The 17223-nt window shown below is 38.5% G+C and overlaps 1 protein-coding gene across 2 annotated transcripts in view; it reads right to left on the bottom strand.

Annotated features, from left to right (window-relative positions):
* LOC145672874 (regucalcin-like) overlaps window positions 1-17223 on the bottom strand; it is a 47832-nt gene that overhangs the window by 14727 nt on the left and 15882 nt on the right. For both annotated transcript variants that reach the window (XM_081742053.1, XM_081742052.1), the window contains exons 3-5: window positions 7339-7502; window positions 2954-3160; window positions 332-562 (exon numbers count right to left, since the gene is read on the bottom strand). In XM_081742053.1, the coding sequence (XP_081598179.1) occupies window positions 332-562; window positions 2954-3160; window positions 7339-7502 (602 nt within the window). The remainder of the gene's footprint in view (window positions 1-331; window positions 563-2953; window positions 3161-7338; window positions 7503-17223) is intronic.

The raw sequence follows: 17223 nt of genomic DNA, 5'->3' as shown, positions 1-17223 counted from the left end.
ACGGTCTAGGAGGAAGCGTTTTTCGGTGATTATTCCTCGATGGTATATCGGATTTTTGATTTCGACCTATGTTGTCACTCAGCACGACATACTCTATCAGCGTGCTAAGTTTGGTTGAGATCGGCCAAACGGTCTAGGAGGAGTTCGCGGACAACCAAACGGCTAACCCGAGTATAAGAGCTTCGCTTCGCTCAGCTCAAAAATGTGAATGTATAAAACAGCGTAACTATACGAGATGAATTTTAACACTTACTCTTCATATGTGCTGAACCCAATTCCAGTATCAACTTACGTGGCTTACAACATATCACTATTTAAACAAAAGCTCTACCTATCGTTCCTGTGTTGATGTCATAGTCATAGGCGTCTACGCGTTTGGTCATGCTATCTGCAAAGTAGAACACCATGCCATCCTCGCTCCAAGCCATTCCATTGGGTATCTCCAGGTCTTGCATCCTCGAGGTCAATGGCTCCAGAGATGAGATGGAGAAGAGAGAACCTTGATTTCGAGGGATGGAGTCATCTGCTCCAGTGGAACCTGTATAGCAGTCGCACATTGTACCTGGGAAAACGTTGCAAATGAATGAATCGCATTGGTTGACGTGCATTTACATACTGGAACAAGTAGTCTTTGGGTCCTGTTTTATTTATTTATTGAACAAATTCCCAGATACAGCATAACTTTGCCATTTTACACAGAGAAATATTAACAAAAGAAAGAAAAAAGAAAACAAGATAACAATAATAACAACAACATAGAACAGTATCAAAAAAGAGTGTAAAAGTAATATTATTACTTTAAAACTCGTTTAATTACTCTATCAAACACCAGGTAGCTCGAAAAAATGTCCACATTACTTGTTACTTGATTATAACAGTTTGGTATTCTGTAAAAAAAGAGACCTCTGTATAATTGCCAACCTAGGACGGGCAAGATGGAATAGGTGGGTATTTCGGGTGATGGGGGAAGGGACACGTAATATTTCGAATAAGTTCCTGAAGTCATATTTCCGATCTTAAATCTCCATTCACTATTTTATGAAGATATTTCAGATCAGAGATAATTCTACGTACTTCCGGAGTCTGGATATTCAGATGTCTTATTAGGTAATGTTAGAAGTGCACGAACACAAAAACGGACTATATCGATAAAGAAATTAAGAATAGAATCAAGTCTGGAGAGATGTGTAGGTGTTGCCATGGCCCATATGGGAGAGCAGTATTCGATCTTGGGCGCTATTAAAGTTTTATAAAAAGTTACTAATGACGAAACAGTGCGTAGTTCAGTGAATCGATAAAGAAGTCCCAACATGCGCATTGAATAAGTATTGAGGAGATGTGGTCAGAGAATGTGAGTTTTGAATCAAAGATGACACCAAGATCGTTATGACTAGCAGAATGTGTGATAGGGGAATCGTTGATATGGTATGTGGAGGGAACAGGAGACTTTTTCAAAGTAATAGTAATACTGTCACATTTCTTATTGTTGAGTTTCAAGTGCCACATTTCACACCAGCCTATAAGGTAATTTATGTCTTCCTGTAGAGCAATTGTGTCATGGAGACACGGTATTTATCTGTATAACTTACAATCGTCAGCAAAAAGCAGAAGGCCACTAGGTTGAGCTGATAAGTGCATGTAGAGATCGTCCATAAACAGGACAAATAGCAGAGGCCCAAGTACACTTCCCTGAGGCACCCCTGAGATTACGGGTTGGGGGTTAGAAGTCGCTCCTGAAAGAACAACTCTCTGTTTACGGTCCTTCAAGTAGCTGGTGATTAAAGAGAGAGATTTGTCATGTACATTGAATCTATTGGAGAGTTTATGAAGAAGATGAATGTGACTGACAGAATCAAAGGCCTTCGAGAGATCAAAGTAGATAACATCTAATTGACTATTGTTATTCATACATTTGACTGCACTCGAAAGAAGAGTACTTAGGTTTGTGAGACTTGAGCTTCTCGGTAGAAAGCCGTGCTGAGAACTGTGGATGTAAGGTGAGGTGAATTTAAGTAGCCTGTCTTTGATTATTTTTTCGCAGATAATTGATATTACAGAAAGAAGAGATATTAGCCAATAGGAGGGTACATGATCTTTAAGCCCAGATTTATATATTGGGGTCACGTAAGCTAGTTTCCAACTGGTGGGATAATACCCTTCCTTGAAGCATCTATTGAATAAGATAGATAGAGGAACCGCAATAACTGAAGCAGTTTTGTTGAGAACGAGAGGACCAATGTTATCAGGTCCAAGTGATCTATGTGGAGATAACGATTGCAAGAGAGCCAGAACTTCGCCCGGGGTGGTAGAGAGGTTGGATAAGGTGTGTTAGATAAATATATGAAATTAAATGAATAATTTTGCGTCCGACTGTTATGGCCTCTAAGCCAGGGCTTCTCAACCTGTGGTGCGCGTTACTACTGGTGGTACGCCGTTCGCTGTTAGTGGTACGTACGACTTACGGTAATATTGATTACTATTATGCTTTTATGGTACTGCTGGTAGAAAAGGTTGAGAAATCCTGCTGTAAGCTAAATGAGACAGGTTATTAATGAAAGAAATCTTTGAAGTGATATCTTTCAGTTTAACGTCCGATGATTATGCCCCTTAGGCTAAGAGAGAGAGAGATGATTAAGGGAAGTGAATGATAATGGTATGTTCAATAGGTAAAATGAAAATGTGGGAGGAAACGAGCGTATCTCGAGAAAACCCAAAGATACGATATTGTCCATCATACACTTATTTGTTCGGGGGTCGAACCAGAGACCCCACGCACCAGAGGTATTAATGAAAGTAAATGCCAATTAAAGAATTGATGGTGTGAAAATGTGGAAGGAAACGAAAAGGGACAGATAAGATGCTGTCTAGTACAATCTCACATAGACTACAGCTTCCTAAGCGAATAATAGTTCATTTGAAAGCAAATAAATAAATAAAACAGATGAATCGTTACCTGTCCATAGGCGTCCAACTCGATCGCATTTGCCCTCATTGAATCTGTTGAGCGGTTTATCATTGTCTACCGTAACTATTTCTCTGATGTTTGGGTAGCTGTGCTCTTGGCCACTCCAGGACAAAACAGCTAATGTACGTTGAATACTTATCACAAATCTATTGGCTTGGTCGACCACGGGGATGACAAAGCTCACTTTTCCTCTGTCTGAAATAATTTTTCAAAAGAATAAATTCTATGGATACAGCACGGAAAATTGTGCAATAAATATAGTTCATTCAACCAAGTTGTACTCTGACCAAATTTCAATGCAGCTACAGTAGTACGAGGGTAAGTCGATAAGTATTTACACTTCTAATTCTATGTTGGTTGACTGTACGGCTTTCTGCGTTCAGAAGCTGATAGACGGCAACATTGTCATAGAAAGTTTCCAGCACAAGACGAGTGAAATGTTCTTTTTTTTACCAAGGCGAAGTGTTTATGAATGGATTGAAAAGTTCAAAACAGGTTTTGGCTCTTTCTTTGTCCTTCAGACTTGTTCAACCGCTGTGGTGCTAATGAACAGTGGCGCAGCCATATTTACTTCGATTTGCGAACACAGAAACCCGTACAGTCAACCTACAGACGATTAGAACAAGTGCATATACTTATTGACCTACTTTCGTATTTACATGTAAAAACTATTAATTAAATACTGTTTGGATTTAATTATGCTTTGATAAGCTGAAAATTTAAAGGTTTAACATTAGGCCTATGTATAAATTTAATTATTAATGGCACTGCGAATCCACATCTGAGATACTTATCGAAATCTTACCATTTCTGAAACAATGGTTCTCAAATTTCTCCATAACGCGGACCCACTGCTCATTAGAAGAGTCTTTAAGATTTATATATATATATATATATATATATATATATATATATATATATATATATATATATATATATATATATATATATATATATATATATATATATATATATATATATAAGGATCTTATAAAATAGAGGATCTGCCCTTACGAGAAAATCTTGAAGCCATACGTCACAGTTTCGCCATCCCTACTCTGCCCACTCCGCCCAATAGGATCGCAATGTTTTGAGCCAACAATCATGGCGGAAACGAAAATAACCAATCAGACGATGGCGGAAACGAGAGTAGCCAATCAGACGTGCCGATGCTCAGTTGTTTTTTGGCTTCATTGATTAATATTATGAAGATACATATGGGCAGATCCTCTATTTTATAACATCCTTGATATATATATATAGACATATATATATATATATATATATATATATATATATATATTGCTTGCCCACTCCCGCTTTCTTGAATTTTAGTTAATAACTTGAAGAAAACAATGAAGAATACCAAACAAACACTTGGTACAGGTACTGCGCAAGAAGAATACGAGTACGGATAGACACGAGTGAGTTCAAGCGAGTGTTTTTTTTTTTTAAAACTCGACTCGACTGGAAACAGGCATCTCGGAGCTCAACTCGAGAATTCGGCTCGAAAAATTTCCTACAACTCGACTTCGAGTCAAGTCGAGCCAAAACAAGCCAATTTGGGCTAAACCCTGAAGTTCCAAGTACTCTCTTCAAGTATCCTACATAGTCAATATAAATATCAATGATGCTACTACTACTATTACGACTTTATTATTATTATTATTATTATTATTATTATTATTATTATTATTATTATTAACACCGTGTATAAAAACCATGAAAGATAGGTAGTTTGTATATGAAAACTAAACACCAGTTGACCGTCCATCTCAGTCGTCGGGAAGTCATCAGGAGGCAAGGATATCGGTCACGAGGATCTGGGTTTGAGTTCTGGAGGAACAAGTATTCAAGCTAAAGCCAAACATTGTTGAAAGTTATAGGGTGCCGGCCAAACATGTTGAAAACTGCTCGGCGCGGGTTTAGGGCTGGCGACGGCTCGAGCGGCTCGTCCGAGCCGAACCGAACCGAACTGATTGCTCGCCTCAACCGAGCCAGTTCGAACCATGGGCTCAGATGAGCTAAGTCGAACCGAACTAATGGACTCGTTTCAATGGAGCTGGCTCGAGCCGATGGCTCACATGAGCCAACTCAATGGCTTGTCCCAACCGAGACGGCTTGAGCAGTTCGCTGAGTTGAACCAAGCCGAGCCGGTTGACATCAATACCCGGGTTCAGCTTCTGCTTGGGCTCAAAAACTCGACCGTGCATGTGTCAGCCTTGATGGTAAGAACTACAGTATATACTTATATTGGTGCTCACCACATTTGAAGCTGTCTCGTTATAAAAATCTATTGTTGTCTCGTTGTCGAGACAAGACGAGATACACTGAAAGTATCCTACAAGATGCATTAAAAGTACGAGACGAGATGAATCCCTCTAGTAAGCAACACTAAAAGTATTCCACATTACTGCTTACATTTCCCATGCATTTTGCTTTCCAGTTTAATCAGGCCATGATTTCAAAACTACTTGAAACGAGATGAACGAACTAGCCATTTATCAAACTCAACTCGAAACTCGACCTCAAAGCAGTGACTCGACTCGGAACTCGACTCGAAACTCGACTCGAATTCGAATCGAGTTGAGTTTTAGCTTGAGTCGTCCCTATCCCTAAATACGAGGTGTGTTCAAAAAGTGTCGAACCTATGGTTCTTTAAACTTCATTTATTGATTTGGAAATCCGAAATCCTAATCAGCTTCAAAATAGTCTCCTTGGTAATGCACACAGTTCTTCCAGAGCTCCCAACATTGTTGGAAACACTTCTGGAACGCAGTTTTTGGAATAGTGATCAATCGTCCCGCCGCATTCCGCACGACCTCTTCTTCTCTCGACTCAAGTCGGGTCCCTTTTACTGGTATTTTCAGTTTGGGATATCACCAAAAGTCACACAGAGACATGTCGGGTGAGTAGTAGGGATGAACACGAGACAAGATTTGTGGCTGTCTCGTCTCTAAAATGTGCTGTAAAAATGATGTCTCGACTCGAAAAATGTATATTTTTCTATTTGAAGGGCCGTGTCTCGACTCGAATTTTGTCAGGAAAATCCTGTGTCGACTCGTCTCGTGCGCATCCCTAGTGAGTAGGGAGCCTGACGACACACAAGAGTGTTGTGTTTGGCGATGAAAACCTGAAATAAATTTCGCGGACACTCTCCTCATGCCCAAATTCTCGTTCAAAATCGAATGTACCTAGTCGATTGAATGGTTTCTGCTTGGGTAAAATTTGATGCAATATCGATGCTCAAGTTTTTCTGTTATTTTACAAAAAAGGAAATCCGACGACTGCTCACTACACGTCTTCACTCGTTGGTCGACTACCAAGCGACTGACACTTTCAGCAGGCGGGAAGAAAATCATGACTGCTCATGAGGGTCCCCTCTACATCTATACTGAAGAAAGTCTCCTGCGGAGCTTCATTGGTTTACGCGGGACAAAATAAGGTTCAATACTTTTTGAACATATCTTGTATGTCACATAAACATGTGAGCTAAGAAATGCAGAACAAAAGGTAACCAACCTGATGGTTTATTTACTTTGATTTTACAGCATTTGTACCTAAAAAAAGATTAATATAACATTTTTAAACAAGTACTTTTTATGGCTGTATGACAGAGCTACTGTGTATTCCAAAAGTAATGAAATATTTTACACTAACTAATTGTTTAGCAAAATCCATACATTTATTATAAGCAACCTGACGTTGAGGACGGACATTTTCTTGTCCAGATGAGGTCGTCTTAAACGTGCGGACCTCAGTTTTCCGTTAAATATTGTTGTTTTGAACAAGAGCTTGCAGACAACGTCATATAGGTACGACACTACCGAGTAAGGTAGTCAAAGAGAAGATAGCTGATCCTGGTTGTAACATAGACCAGAGTAAATAGATATTATCTGCAAGTAATGACACTCCATTCTCATTTATGAGCAATAAAATTGACCAACGAAAAGGTGTGAAACAAACTTCTACGAATCAAAACATCTGAGGCATAGCCCTATTCCCAATACTCCTAAAATGGCTGTCGCCAAGTGAGCTTTTGGAACTAGAGGATATTCGGAGATTCGGAGAATAGACTAGTCTGTCCGTTCTGCCCATCAAGCCTGTTTGGGATACTATGGGAGACGTCTTGTGGTACGTGCAAATGCACCAAGGACCATCCCGCAGTTGTCAACAGTGCTGGTGTAAGAATGGAGCTTTCTATTACAATAACTTATCCTCATTGTGAGAAGCACATTGCGCGGCATGCATTGCTTCACTTCTACTGCAAACGGGTAGGGGCATCATGACTCAGAGTGGTTTCAGTGTAGGATGTTATCTTAGAATTGAAGAGAACCGTAATCGTTCCTTGGAAGAGTAAAGAGGAAGCTTACCTATGGAAACCTGAGTGATATTTCCTGTTGAAGGATCAAATTTGTTGACCAGCCGCTGTGTCATGTCGACAAAATACAACACTTGTTGTTGATCGTCCCAATGAGGGCCTTCAGCCAAATCAAAAGGTCCAGCCACTTTTTGTACATTGGGTTCGGTGTTACCTCTGGAAATAGAAAACAGTAATCAGGCCAATTCTTCTCTGTAGGAGATTGAGTAGGAAGCAGGCATGCGAGGAAAGACTAAGAAAGCTGAAACAGAAAGAACGCAAGCGATAGTGTTGAAGTAGTCAGCCTAAAGTTTTAACGGGAGATCTACCTGCTTCATATGGAAGCACTGCTTTCTTTTGAGAAGAATGACTAGGTAGGAGAACTCAGAGGAAAGGAAGGTGCGGAGTGGACCAGGACGCAAAGATGTAGCAGTATTGATAGTGAGCGAGGAGCCAAGATTTTGACTCGAAATGTTTCTGTCCTCCCTTCTTCTATAGCAGAGATCAGAGTTGGAGTGGGTCAATGGGTCGAGTTTTCTAAGCGGGTCAGTGGGTCGTGGGTCAACAGCATGTGACCTACTGCGTCCCACCACCTACCATGACCCACCGATCCACTGATCTACTGACCCACTCCACTCTCTGCATTGTAGACAGCATTTTCTGAACAGCATTTTTTTACCCTCGACCATAGCCATAGGAACTAAATACACGTTGTCCAAACCTTCTGGTGTATGTACTGTGTATTATAGTGATAGAAGAAAATTGTCACTTTGATGGAATTGAAGAAGAAAAATGAAGCAGTTACTGAGGTTAAATTTATATTATGGCAGTCAAGGTGGAACAAAACGAGCCCTGCGGGGCTTCTAACCCGTTCCTCCTCCTCTTACTACTACTACTACTACCAGTGGTGTATTTAGGGGGTGTCTATTGGGCTCAAGCCCCCCGAAATCAATTTGTTGTATGCACATCATTAAAATTTGTCGGCACATAAAAGAAAAATACATAAATGCTTATTCACGTGTTGTGTATAGTCCTCCCGAAATATAATCCTAACTACGCCACTGGCTACTACTATTTATACTATGGATTCGTATAGGAAAACTTCACTCGTAACGTAAATAAATCATTTTTGAGTATTATTTTCATCTTATTTTAATGAGAAAAGCGTTATGAAAATTTAAAAAAATAAAATATAAAAATTTTAAAAAAAGCTTTCCGTGGGCCGGGTTTGAACCCACCCTAAAAGCGATTACAATTACTAGGCCGTTCTTCTAGCACTGTCAGCCACGAAGACCAACAGTAACAAGCATTTGATTTGTGCTATATCTATGCTACGTGGCGAGGCGAGAAACGGATAACTTCAACTAATCAGAACCGTGTAATTAGCTCCAATGGCTTGGGTCGAACGTGATTTTAAAATATGCTTTTGAACACTGGTGAATTTGTCTACGTTTCACTTTCAAGGCCTCCATATCTCTTTTTCATTTGCTTTTGTTTACTTACCTGAGATATGTATATCTAAGAGAAAAGAACTTCAGGCATTTTTGGATATTGACATTTGTAATTGCAATAATAGCAATAGAACTTATGCTACTACTTGGCTTTCGATACACATAGTCTGTGAGTTTTAAGAGGAGCTAACTACTGGAAACGTTACATTTTGAATCACTGTAAAATATAAATTATTATATTTAAAAAATTGAAGCTTTCGCCTTCGGTGCGAGCAGTCCCGGGTTCGATTCCCGGTGGAGACGCTTTTTCAGCCCAGCCACTCTGAATGAGGTTTTCCTGGGTTTTCCTCATTCACAACAGGCAAATGCTGGGGTGGTAATTAAGTTACAGGTCCCAGTCCGCTTCCTTCCTTCCCTTTCCCCGGATTGTGTGTTCGCCGAGGGATGTCATCTCTCAAACGTCACAGGCTAAATGGCCTTAGATGCCGAAAGCCCAGAAATCTAAATCCTGAATCCTAAAAAAAAAAAAAAAAAAAGAATGAATGTAACTATGTGTGCCTGATCATTACGGCCAAATTGCAAAATCAAATGAAATGACGTTTGGTAAATAGTTAGGCCTTAATCCAAACTGGGATGTTATCATATTGCTTTCATTATAATAATATCCTAAGGTTTAGTGGGGATCCGAATTTTTGCCAAAAAAATGAGTATATCACAAGCTGTTAAATTTACGGAGCTGAAATTCAGTATATTAAATCTTTATTGAAAATGAGCAGAACGTCTCCAAGCATTTTTTTAAAATTCTCCTTTATGGGGGGGGGGGGGCGTACTTTATATATATATATGGAAAATTGGTAGTGGGTTAGTTTGTAAAAATAGTCGAAAAAATCGGTATTAGTTGAGAAACAAATTCAGAAACAAAAATATAGTGCTTCGCATCATACACGTAATCTATATATGCATACCATACGCTTTCTAATATAATAATTGCTGAAGCTTATGTTTATTGTATGGAGCGCTTAGGGCACAGGGTAATCTTTCAATAAAGTTGTGAGAAAAATAGACATAAAATTTGTACTGTAAGCTTAATTATACGGAAATTTTAAGTTTGGACTGTACGTTGGTATACTTACCTTGATTTAGGACTTTCAAATTTCATCCGTTTTTTCACTGAAAAAGTACCGATAATTCAACAAGGAAGTAAATATATACCATGATAATTTAATTGAAATTCATCGTAATTTGGCCCATGACAAACACTATCATTTTATATCGTAAAGGTAAGATCCACCGTTATTGTAACAGAGCGGTGCTTGAGCGATTGACCGTAGAAATTCAAACTCCGATTAGTTTTTCATTAGTTTTTAACTAGTCACGCGTCAGAACGACTCTGAATATGACGAATATGTTTACTTGTGAAAACTCGTCTACTTCAAGTTAATACGCGTAGTTACTTCCTGGTCGAATATCTAGCGTGCGTTCTCTAGGTATGTGATCCAGGGTTTGATTCCTGGTAATGATACTTGCCTGGAATACAACCATTAGCAGTGGTTGGGGTCACATTTTAAACAGTGGGTCATGTCTCACATAGTCTCGGCTTTCAAAAGATATGTCAAGCTGCAGTGATCGGACCACACCTAATATTTATTCCAGGAAAACTGATAGCAAATCAAAACAAATTTTTGTTCTCCCTACCTCTTTGACATTGCAGTACAGGAAAACAACTTTCAACAAGGAAGGGGAACTTATTAAAGTTACAATATAGTGTTAAATCTAAAGTTCTACCCCAATTCGTTTCTAGAGTCAGCAACAAAATTAGTCGAACCCCTGAGTATGAAAACTCTATTAGGTCCAGTACTTTTGCTTGTTCATTCATAGATCATTCACCTCCGGTGGATAAGGTCCCTGGGTCGACCATACCAGTGGTGAATCTAGAAGGTAAAAACTGGGGGGCGGGCAGCCAGAATCCGAACTATGATAGGTATGTCATAAGTGAACTATAAACATTCAAAAGTATAGAAATAATAGCCTCAATACTTTTTGTCCCTCAAAAAACTAAGGGGAGGCTAGGCCCCCCGCGCTCCGAGCTAGATCTGCCAGTGGCTCCTACTTCATGCAACTGCACTTTGAGGTGGACAAACACCGTGTTCATGGGTTTTCTCAGCATTCTCCCGCTTCCTTGTACTTATTTCCTTCTACTCAGTGGCCCAGGAAAAATTGGTTCAATTATGTTTTGATAATATTTGTTTTTAATTATGAGTAGTGGAATTGGAATTATGGAATACGAATTTTACATAGTTTCTATTTATATACGGTCCAATGTTGGAGTAAGTTAGTGATGTATGTTATAACTCGTTTAGGATTTCCACTTTTTGAGATAAGTTTTAGACTTTCAGTCAAACAGCTAGTGCTTCCTTCCCCATCAGGTTGCCGCTGTCGACGGTGGCGAGCCGCCGAAGATAGCCGGCACCCGTCAGCGGCGGCAGGACGTACCGATCTTTTGCCGAGGCGGCAAGCGGTCGAAAAGAATAAAATAAAATGCCTTTTGCCGACTGTTGCCGACCGTCAGAGTCGACAAAACAGTCGGAAAGGCCTGTTTCCAACCCTCTGACGACTCCTTATGGTGGCCTCTTTTCGACGGCAGTGCCGGCGCATTTACTGCGTCTTTACAGGTGTTTGCCGACTGCTTGGCAAGACAACTACTCGTCGCGGTCGAAAATCGCGTGGAAAGATGCCGAAGTCCGGCGCCGGCAATCTGACCGTGGCATCTGGTCGGCATGGACAAATTGTCCGACTGTAGGCGGCAGAATCCTGATGGGATTACTACTTATCATAGGATCATGGTTCATACCTTTTTTATATATATATATATAGAGTAGAACATCTTTTCCAACGACCACTCGCTTGTCCGATTATAAACCAGAAAGGAGAAAATCGGGGAAAACTGGATGTAGTTTGGACGAAATCCGGCTTGTGAACATGGTAAAAGATTATAATGAGTAAGATGGACGTGTAGACGTTGAACTAAGATTTTTTCGAGAATTTTACTGAATACAGGTGTCAGTTGAATAGGGCGATATGAAGAGACACTGTCGGCGGGCTTATTCGGCTTAAGGAACATAAAGATCTTAGACGTCTTCCATTGGGATGGTATAAATCCAGGACGGAGGATGAAAGTATAGATGAATGAGAGAAGGTACAGAACTATGTATGGACTCTCTTTGATGTGGCGATAAGAGATGGACTCTATGCCTGGAACTGTGTTACGTTTCCTTCTTATGGCTGAAGTGATATCGTCAGGTGTGATAGTCACTGTTAGTGGCCTGTGAATATTCAGCGGATGGTTAGCGTCTGACTGAAGATGAGCGAATGAAAAATCAAAGCGATCTACCGGATGATTATGAACAGGTCGATCAGGAGTAAGTGGTGTGAAGATATCTTGAAGATATGTGGCGAAGGCATTTGTTTTATCGAGATCAGAGTGTAGTGGTGTGTCGTTAAGAATGAATGGATAGGAAGTTTTGTTAAATTTGCCAGAAAGTGCATTGAGGCGTTTCCAGTACCGTGAAGGATTGGATGTCTCCGAGAGAGAGTTACTGGTTTTTACCCATTGGCGTAATTTGTACGCTTTGACATAATTTTTTAGTGTACATTGAAGAGCTCTGTGATGACGAAGTGCCTCGCGACTTCCTGTATGAATGTAGTCACGAAAAAAGTTTCGGGGTCGCTGCACCATGGCAAGATATTAGAGGAAGTTTAGGTTTATACGGTGTATATTGCGATTGTGGGATATATTATGCAGAGGCGTGATTCATATGTCGTGTAATAGTATCCAATATACGATATAGTTCATCTTCTATAGTAGATGCATCAAGGCCTTCCAGGTTTCTTGAAAGATATGAACGATACTTTTCCCATTCTGCTTTATCATATCTTGGGATCACGAGAGGTGGAGTTGCGTCAATAGGTTGTAGAGTGCGACTTTGAATACATAGCTTGATCGGTACAAATCGTTTCCTAAAGGATCTAAGACGTCAATTATTTCGACAAAACATTCTCTGATTTTTACTTAAACTAGAAACATCCCTATTCTAGCTGGTAGTGTTTGTAAACTTCCGCTCATTATACAAAATTGTGCTCAAACACGTAACTTTTAATAATTTCCGCACAAAAGCTTAATTTTAAGATGCTTGATTTGCGATTGTTTAAACATCTGGCCTTCTCGTGTCATATATTTTCTAATCATACACAGATCGGACTATGCTGAACCCTAGTGAGAAGTTTTGTACTACATTCAAATAAAAAGTTCAACACAGTTTAAAGTTTAATAGATTATTTACCCATGTTGGTTAAATTTAATTCGATTGCTTTCATGCAGTGTGGCGTCACTAGGAACCATACATGAGTTAGAAAATGGTTGAAATAAGATAAAAGTATCAATTTTGGAACAACCGATGAAAATAAGTTTGTAAATTTTTGTGTCTACTCCAATTCCCCGTCATTCCAATATTCCAACATTTCTTTCATTCTTCACAGATCTTGGTTATCTCACTGACGTGAGTATGGATTGAAATTGAAGCATGTTAAAAAGTTCGGACGTACTGGACTGGAACCTAGCTCTTCTCCTTATAAACCCAATGCGTGAATCACTCACCTACACGGATGACTTTCTTCATTTCATACACAAACTGTTTGCTAATTAAAGTCCAGATGAGTCACTAAGGCCTTATGAAGAGATTATCATTAGTTAATTTAATTAATCTTCTTCGTCAAATTTCATTATTTAGCATTTTGCTTTGTGTAAAGAGGTGCAATGGCATAGTGAATAAGGCATCTGTTTACTGACTAGGAGACCTGGATTCGATTCCCAGAATGAGTGCAAACTTGTCGTAATTCTATCTTGGTTCCAATGTGGCTATAAGGCCCACTCAACTGTTTTAAAATGAATACCTTCAACAATCTAGACGTGGGAGACCCGGGTTCCATTCCCGGCGGGAGCTCATGTGGTTCGGATTCCACATTAATTAGTAGGTCCTCTCATATAGCCTAGCTGCTGACAGGGACGTTAAACTCAAAATCAACTCAACCTTCACACAATCAGTGTCTTCCGGTCTTCATCAGTTCTATCTTTGACCGAATTTCTATGCATTCAGCTGGCACATCAAGCTAAGCATCTCTATTCTCAAACCTTTCATCTCGAAGTGCCATTTCCGACCGAACGGAATGGCATACCAAAAACATGCATGCCGTATTTAAAGTACGCTTACCAACAACGAAATACATAGGATGGTAATTCATATTGTATAAGATGTAAAATTATTGCTATTGTGATTTTTTAAAAAGCTTAGTACTCAATTGTGTGAAAAAGAGTTGAGTTGATTTTTTAGTTTAGCGTCCCTTTCAGCAGCGAGGCTATATAAGACGTGGACCTACTGATTAACGTGGAATCTGAACCACATGAACTCCCGCCGGGAATCGAACCCGGGTCCCCCACGCCAAAGGCGCGTACGCTAACCGCTTAGCTACGGAGGAGCTCTGTGTGCAAAAGAAAAGTGTAATAGTCGGTTTCATGATACATTTTAAAGAAAATACTTTAAATGTAAAATAGAAAATTTAAATCCTCCTCTAGAACTGAATAATAAGTTGATTAGGTAGATAATGTAGTTAGGAATTCACATGAAGTAATTTAGTAATTAATAATAATAATAATAATAATAATAATAATAATAATAATAATAATAATAATAATAATAATAATAATAATAATAAATAAAACGTGTACACATGTTGGCAATTTGTCGCATAGGTTATAACACGAGTGGTTCGTGTTCTTGTTCGGGAAGGCCATTCTTATGACCTTCTGAGTTCGAATCTTGTTCGGTACGCCTTAATAATAGTGATTTTAGTGGTTAGAATTCGTATTTGGAACTGCACCAGATTGCGACTTGAGATCAGTCCGAACCAAAGTTGTATACGCGCGTATCCACCTTCAGTGACAGGCCTGCATCGCATACACTCAAGTGCTATGATATTAAGTACAGAATTCTTACCGTTCTGGTAGTGATCGATGCGAGAAACATGGATTACAACTAAAAACAAGAAATATACATAGAAATGGTTTTACTCAAGCACAAAACGTTACACTTTTCATATGCATACTTACTACTGCATTTTGTTAATATGATTATCGTTGACACCTTTAGAAATTTTGTATTTCAGATTTTTTTTATCGTATGAACATAGTGAATTTAAGCCCTTGTATTTATTAATTGAAGAATAAAAAAAAATAAAAAAAGGAATTTTAAAAGATCAACTCAAAATATGATATGACGACGAAACCGGCTCATTGCGTGACAATAGAAATGATTATTTTACACACATTAAATCGCTGAGCACTACTTCACTCAACACTTTGGTTCTGGGGAAATCACAAGAAGAAGAGGAGGGTTGGTGGACTATTTAGGAGGGCAATAACTTATTGGATTCTTCTTCCCAATTTCGAATAGGTTTCAAATTTCCTTGAATAACTCCAATTTCCATTGTACAGCTGGATAGTCGACAGTAAAATTATTTGTGGTGCGCTCATGAACAATTGAAGAAGTAAATTTATCACTTTTCTTACTTACGTAACTTCATTGTTAATATGAGTAAAACTCAGTAATGGATTTGGTATTTGCTCTAAAAGAGTAAGATTTACAAGAAACTTATACGACGTGGCTTCTTCACTCGTAGACAAATTAAGTTGTTTTTAAGCGTATTCATTAAAAATTTACATTGACATATGTATGTGGCGAAATAATATAAGTTCTACCCTTCACTCGTACATATTTGAACACAATATCATAAGTGATGACCAAATAAACGACGGATTTCTTTTCTGAGTCATTTACATCATTTCTTCCTGATGGCGTCTTCTAACACACACACACCAGTTCCCGCCTTCTCTAGCGTCGGTAAGCTTGCTCCAGTCACACCAGAGGATTATTTTAAAAAATATCCATAAGCAGTATTGTTTACAAGAAATATATATATCATGAGGCGTTAAATGATTTTGCCATTAACATATCATAATTAAAATATTGAAATTAATAAAAACGTCTTAGGATTACTTTTGAAACTAAGGCACTATATTTCGTAACATCACCACATCACATCCTTTTTGTTCGGTCAACAGGAAATGCAAGTCACCATTCACAGCACTGCCAACTCATAGAAAAGGATAAAACTAACGAAGTTTGCGTCGACGTATAATCCATGAAGCCTTATTCCACTTCAGCCAAGAGAAACTGGGAGAATTAAAATGGAATGTGGGTGAGGGGAGCCACACGCTCATAAATGGCGTGCGAAAGGGACGATGATCTTCTTTGAAGATTATCAGAATCCTGGAACCTTGAAATTATCCTCTTCCCAAAAGTTTATTTCCCCGGTTATTATTCCTCATCTTTCTTGCACTATTAATATTTGATTCACAATGGTTCACTAATACTTCATACAAACGTAGAAGGGCTATTTTATTTTTAAGGGCTATTCACTTTAAATAGGCTTTTTTTCTTTCTTTTAAGTGTCTGACTCGTATTATTGCACCTTACACTAAATATTCTTATCGTACTAAACATACAAAATTTTCAATATTTTGAGAAAAATGACACATGAAATGCAAAAATAACCTTTTCATAAATATATATACTTCCTTATAACTAATTTTCAAAATAACTCCTAACAATGTGCAATTTTTATCATTCAAACATTTAAAATTCAACATTTAAACAACACTACATCAACTTACAAGTTAATTTTCAAATATAATGCAAGGATACAATGACATGAACATACGAAATGAGTTCTCTCATTAATGAATAAATTTTCAAAACATACTATATATTAAAAACTTTATTTTCATACAATATTGAGTAATGTATGTTTTTGTCGAGATTTAATAAAATTTGTCGGCGCCTTAAAGATTCACAGCTAAATTTTTACAACGTAATAATTCAGTTATGACTCTCCCTGATCACTCGACAGGATCTCCCTGGCTAAATTTCAAAGAAACCTACCCACAATGAATTATTTGTTTTGCCACCCCGAGATGAGGCCGAATTATAGAATACAAGGTAAAAAATTTAAAATAATAAAGAATGGGATTTACCAAAATAGCTTCCTCCGAGCATTAAAAACATGTTACATTACCCAATACACATAGGGGGGGGGGAACCTCATCTCCATGACTTGGCATATATTTTTGCTAGTTTTTCCATTACTTCGGAAAAGAAAATATCAACGGTCATCTGGAAGTCGCATAGCGGGTCACAGATGCCTGCAGAAATCATATGAAACAACTTTTTTTTTACACTCCTTGTACTCTCTCATTCAATAACACATAAGGATTTTGTAAGTTTACCAACGCAAGTTCCAACTCATCAGATGAACACAGATTTTTACAGTACAGA

Source organism: Thermobia domestica, chromosome 16 (genome assembly GCF_964235325.1).
Source record: "Thermobia domestica chromosome 16, izTheDome1.hap1.1, whole genome shotgun sequence".
NCBI classification, from domain to species: Eukaryota; Metazoa; Arthropoda; class Insecta; order Zygentoma; family Lepismatidae; genus Thermobia; species Thermobia domestica.
This window is presented reverse-complemented; position numbering and strand designations above follow the sequence as displayed.